This window comes from Bison bison, unplaced genomic scaffold (assembly GCF_000754665.1).
Source record: "Bison bison bison isolate TAMUID 2011002044 unplaced genomic scaffold, Bison_UMD1.0 scf7180017864066, whole genome shotgun sequence".
In the NCBI taxonomy this organism is placed as follows: domain Eukaryota; kingdom Metazoa; phylum Chordata; class Mammalia; order Artiodactyla; family Bovidae; genus Bison; species Bison bison.
In genome coordinates, this window is record NW_011494638.1 from 3,991,777 (window position 1) to 3,997,941 (window position 6,165).

Here is a 6,165-nt window from a genome sequence, read left to right on the forward strand (position 1 = left end):
GGCCCGCCCCCGGGTCCCCCGCAGGGGAAGGAGGTCGCTGACAGCCGCCCCTCCGGCCGCCGCCCCCTCCTCCAGTCCCGTTGATGGGCAGCGCGATGGGAAGCCCGCTCGGAGTCCCGCGTACCCCTCACCTCGTCCTCCGGGAGCCCGAACACCTCCACCGCGCAAGTTGCCATTTCCGAAAGGTTGCTGCAAACCGGACGCGCTCGCCCCCACCCAGAGTGGGAACTGTAGTGAGGAGGAGGCGGAGAAGAGGGAGGAGGAGGGAGGAGTTGGAGGAAGAGGGGGCCGTCCTCCCCAGGCCGCACAGCGCCCCCAGCGGCCAACTAGCGCTAGTGACACGAGAAAGCGGGGCGGGGAGGGCCTGCGGCGCCTCGGCAGCGGCGCGTGTGAAAAGGCTCCCGGCGGTGGGGGAGCGTGGGCGCTGGGACTCGGGTGAGAGGAGTGGGGGCTCGCCTTCCGTCTCCCCGCCAGGAGGATGAGGCCAGACCTCGCCGCCTCGGGGATCTAGGCAGCCCCCAGGCATTTCGCCAAGCGGGCAGTGGCGCCGGGAGGACTCCAGCCCTTCCCCAGGAAAGCAAAGCTGCGGCTCTCTTCGGCAACATGTCTCACTGAGATCCGCCTCACTCTCTCCATAAGCTAAGAATCAGACCTGTATTTTGTGGGTTGAGGCTACGGATTCCAAAAGCAGCCGGACCTTGGGACCCAGGTGCAAAGCCCAGCCTGAGCATGGCGGCAAATGGGGACGCTAGTAGGGATCGCATCAGCCTTGGACTCAGGATCTGAAATTCACTCCCTGTGATCTTGTAAACACTGTACCAATTAATATTTCTTGTTATATGGTCTGCCAATAATGTCCAGCCTTCAGGCTTAACCCTGTAAATCTGCTTAGCTAAGTAAGCCTTGATCTGCAGCACCGCTGGAAGATAGCAAAGAAGGGAGAAAATAAACTAGGACCTCCTATACTATAGCGGAGAAGGCAATGGCACCCCACTCCAGTACTCTTGCCTGGAAAATCCCGTGGATGGAGGAACCTGGAAGGCTGCAGTCCAGGGGGTCGCTGAGTCGGACACGACTGAGCGACTTCACTTTCACTTTTCACTTTCATGCATTGGAGAAGGAAATGGCAACCCACTCCAGTGTTCTTGCCTGGAGAATCCCAGGGATGGGGGAGCCTGATGGGCTGCCGTCTATGGGGTCGCACAGAGTCGGACACTACTGAAGCGACTTAGCAGCAGCATACTATGGAATAATCATGCTTATTTTACAGCCATATCTGATGGGTTTTATACTTCTACAGTCACAGGATGATCCTCATCAAATAAACCACCCCAAAGGGAATGGGGAAAATGATAAGTGCTCACTGTCTAAGTTAGGACTAATACCTTGTCCTTTTCTTCAGTTCAGTTCAGTCTCTCAGTCGTGTCCAACTCTTTGCAACTCCATGGACTGCAGCAGGCCAGGCCTCCAGGCCCATCACCAACTCCCAGAGTTTACTCAAACTCATGACCATTGAGTCGGTGATGCCATCCAACCGTCTCATCCTCTGTCTCCCCCTTCTCCTCCCACCTTCAGTCTTTCCCAGCATCAGGGTCTTTTCCAATGAGTCCTTTTCCTACAGTTGCAGAAATTTGCAAAACTCTGGAATCTCAAAATCTAATTTAAATTTTCCTTAAGGAATTCAGAATAAACAAGTTAAAGTGCAGAAAGGAGAATAAGACTGCAGCCCATAATAATAGTTTGTTATTTAAGATTTTGTTGGACTTTGTTTGGCAGGACCCATTTAGTTTGTATTATGTATCAAAATTCCATCAATACATCATTCAGATTTTATCATCTGCATTAGGGAGAAAGAGTGGCAATTAACATAGTGCAAAATTCCAAAATGGTCAGGAATTGTTGGCTTAACTAAATTTAAAAAGCTATAATAGTATTAATTTCTGTTTTATAAATTGTCACATACTTGTGGGTTTTAGTATGTTAGGAGTAAAATAATCTGACAGTATTCTCTATGCCCTTTTATTTTGGAAATAACTTTCCCTAATCTCTTCTTGATACACATTTTTATATTTTAAGTAGGGCATTCATGTCATTTCAGGTCTTGGTTTCAAATAGATACAGAAATAGCTTCCATCTTCCTACTAAAATTTAATGAATAGACGAGAAGGATACACACAACCTAAAACTGGTAATAAAATCAACCAGAATTCCCAGTGATTTATAAAGTAAAGCATCAGCTCATATAGCTAATAGCAGTAGTGAAGATAATCCCCCCAACCACTGATTTGACTCATGATTTCTTATTCTTTCTGTCTGGACCCAAAATCATAATGAAGAATTAAGCAGGCAATTTACTGACATATGATAAACTAAAGTAGTTATTATTTCCCAGCCAAAAGGTAGGAGAAGCCCTGTATAGCTGGTACCTGGAATGATCATGGTGTTCAAATAGAGACGGTGGTATTAGATGGTGGTCCAATAACCAGTGCTATGGTCAAGAAAGCTGTTTGAAATGAGAAGCCCCTCTTCAGCTGGATATACATCTCAACTTCATGGTATTCTCATGTAGACTTTTTGCCCACCTAGCCTGCCTTCAATTAAGTTCATGTTGATTTGACTTGAATAACTTTGTGTATAACCCTGTAAGAGGCATGTAGGAAGAATGTGATATTGTGAATAATAATTTGTCCCAAGCCTTACACCCCTGCTAGGGATTGCCCCCAAGTGAAAGGCTAGGCAATTCTAGCAACCTCCAGTGGCATTGCCATGCTATTTCTTGTTCATGAACTTATTCTCCCTTCAAATCTCTTTTTACATGAGTCTCCAAACTGATAAAGGAGCAGTAAATGAATGAAAAATCAATAAACCTTATCAAGACTTCCTAGTAGTTTGTGTACCAGCGACTCTATCTGTGCTTATGATGTTAATTGTAAGGCAGAAGTTGCAGTTGATTTCATTTTTTTAATAGGAGTCTTTGGGATAAAAAAAATTCTGGTGTTAAATAACTGATCTAACAAGGGTCACAAAATGAAAGGTACTTTAATGTTGGTTATTAGTTCTATAAGGAATGCAACAAAAGTCTTGTTTGAAAGTTCTCCTTTAATTCTCTCATAATATCTGCTGGTTGCCTCTCTTCTAATACTAGATATTTGAGATCTTCGGAGTTTATTTTTTCTTTCTCTTCTTCCACTCTAAACTCCCTTTACCTCATCCCTTGCCATTGTCATTGCCATGACATTTGGCTGTTAGTAACCCTAACTAGTAGGATTTAAAGATAGATGTTATATTGTTCCCTTATATGGAAGTCAAGTTGTTCAGTCTCTAAGTCGTGTCCAACTCTTTTGTGACCCCATGGACTGTAGCCCACCAGGCTCCTCTGTCCATGGGCTTTCCCAGGTGAGAATATTGGAGTGGGTTGCCATTTCCTTCTCCAGGGGATCTTCTTGACCTAGGGATTGAACCCACATCTCCTGCATTGGCAGGTGGATTCTTTACCACTGAGCCACCATGGAAGCCTTTGGAGGCCTAGAGGCCAGGATAAGTATGGCTATTTTACTCCACAAAAGCATCAGAAATCCAGGTACTTTATAACTAGCTTCTTTGCCATTTGTAAGTATGGCCCTTATTGTCATAGTCCAGAAAGAGGCAAAAGCTCTAACCATTCCATCTATGTTTTAGGCCACAAGACAGAGGAAGGAATGAAAACTGGAGTTCAGATCTCATGTTCTACTTTTCAGAAAGGCTAACAAAACCTTCTACACAAACTCGGAGAGAAGATCTGAGTCACATGGATGTGTCTAAATACAGGGCAGGAAGAGACTTTTTTCTTATTTCCTGGGAAGCCTTGTTGAGCTTCTCTTGCTAGGGAGGGATGGATTAGGAAGAGAATTAACAGTCTCTGCCCTAGCACCCTCCAGCAGCCATGGAGAAACCAGCACTCTCATCTGTCTGTGGTATTCAGGCTGTAGAACTTTAGGCTCAAAGATGAAAAGCCCTTCAGGTCCTCCGACCTCTTTTATCTGCCTCTGGCCCTTCCACATCATTCTGTGGCTGCAGAGATGTGCTCCAGCCTATCCTGTGCATCACTTATACAGTACTGTGGCTGTTCCACTATGGAATAAGCTGGGGATACTGGGCATTTCTGTAAAGCTTTCCACTTAAGATGGTACCCAAGACACAGGTCACCTCTACTCTTGGATTCCAGGAATCTAGCTTTGAAGGGAAAATCCAAGCGTGGGAAAGAAGTTTTCAGAGACAGTCATTATGTCCAGTATGGTCCAACAAAACTTTCTGCAATGAAGGAAATCTTTTATATCTACATTGCCAATGTGGTTTAGTTCAGTTCAGTTCAGTCGCTCCGTCGTGTCCGACCCCTTGTGACCCCATGAATCGCAGCACGCCAGGCCTCCCTGTCCATCACCAACTCCCGGAGTTCACTCAAACTCACGTCCATCGAGTCGGTGATACCATCCAGCCATCTCATCCTCTGTCGTCCCCTTCTCCTCCTGCCCCCAATCCCTCCCAGCATCAGAGTCTTTTCCAATGAGTCAACTCTTCGCATGAAGTGGCCAAAGTACTGGAATTTCAGCTTTAGCATCATTCTAGCTGCTAGCTTATATGGCTATTCAGCACTTGAAATGTGGCTGGTGCAACTTGTTAATTACTTAGTCACTTGTGGTTAGTGACTACTATATTAAGCAACACAGGAACTTTGTCTAACATGTCCAAATTTGTAGGAACGTTTTAAACTAAATTTTGAGTACATACCAAAGATTATAAAAATAAAAGTCAATTGAATACTAATATACTCATCACCCACTGTAAGAAAAAGAACATTACCAGAAACTTTTTTCACCTCTTTCATGTCTTCCTATTACATTGCCTTTTCTCCCCTCACCAAAAGATAACTACTATTCTGAATTCTATGTTTACCATTTTCTTGTTTTTTTTTTTAATTTTTTCATCAGATGTATGTATTACTAAATAATGCATTGTTCATTTTTGCTTCTTTACATAAATGCAATCATAAAGTGACTTGAATTCTTTTACTTACCATTCCATTTGTGAGATGGATTCACACTGATCTGTTTGTGGTAGTTAATTTATTTTCATTGCTGTGTAATATTTCATTGGATGACTCTATCTCAATTATTCTTCTGTTATTGGATGTTGGCATGATTTCAGGTTTTCTGGTTTTGTCTTGAATTTATAAAACCTTTTATTATATGATTTAGCTGTTTTGAATGTTTATAGCATGATGTTTAGATAAATTACCATGGTGTCTCTGAAATTTAATAATGGTTCAAAATTTGTATCACGCAAGATAAACGAAGTACCAGTGATATTACTAATATTTTCCCAAAGGTACATTACATTCAAAGGCAAAAATGTCAGTTTGAAATTATGGTGCTAAATGTCTGATCCCATTATACTTTTTTTTTTTTTAATGAAGTAAATCCTAAAAGTTTCCCCACTGAAACCCAAATACAGCACAGTGCTTCTTGCTTTAAGTTTCTCTTCCATGCCATGTCAAGGAGTTTGGACTTTACACTTCAATGAGAGGCAGTGCATCCCTTTTTCCCCTTTCTTTTTTTAATGATCATTTCCCTATTGCTTTGTCTATTATTAACAATGCTGTCTTGTTCGGAAAGTCTTTTTATGGGACATCTTGTTATGCCAGGAAGTAATGAAAGTAATGTGGGGACATGTCAAAAGGACATAGGAGCCAACTTGAAGAGGTTTCCACTGGCCAAATATGGACTAACTTGAGCACCAAAATAAATTGGTAGCAACAGATTATAATCCAATGACTAAATCCAGTACTGTGAGTCCATACCAATGTAAATTATTATAGATGATTAAATTCCAAGTTTGGCAAGTAAGATTTTTACAGAATTCAATGTATCTTTCCATAAAATACATATTAATTATATAAGGGGAAAAGTTAAAAGACACCAATGTAATTAAGTGGTCAAAGTGAACATCAGTATTAGAATGAAACAGAAATCTTACAATCTGATAGGAAGCAATGAGAAGTACAGAGCGTGGCTTCACTGCTGTTCCTGCCCAATCTGAATCTAATCATGAGTAAACATCTTACAAATCCAGCTTAAGGCATAATAATATATAAATATATAATTATATATTTATTATATATTATTATAT

The 6,165-nt window shown here is 42.3% G+C and overlaps 1 protein-coding gene across 1 annotated transcript in view; it reads right to left on the minus strand.

Annotated features, from left to right (window-relative positions):
- The window catches only part of NEDD4 (neural precursor cell expressed, developmentally down-regulated 4, E3 ubiquitin protein ligase), a 144,959-nt gene extending 144,703 nt beyond the window's left edge, over positions 1-256 (minus strand). Inside the window, exon 1 of the mRNA XM_010836785.1 lies at positions 132-256. Coding sequence (XP_010835087.1) covers positions 132-176 — 45 coding nt within the window. The 5' untranslated portion in view covers positions 177-256. The remainder of the gene's footprint in view (positions 1-131) is intronic.
- Positions 257-6,165: the final 5,909 nt, after the last annotated feature.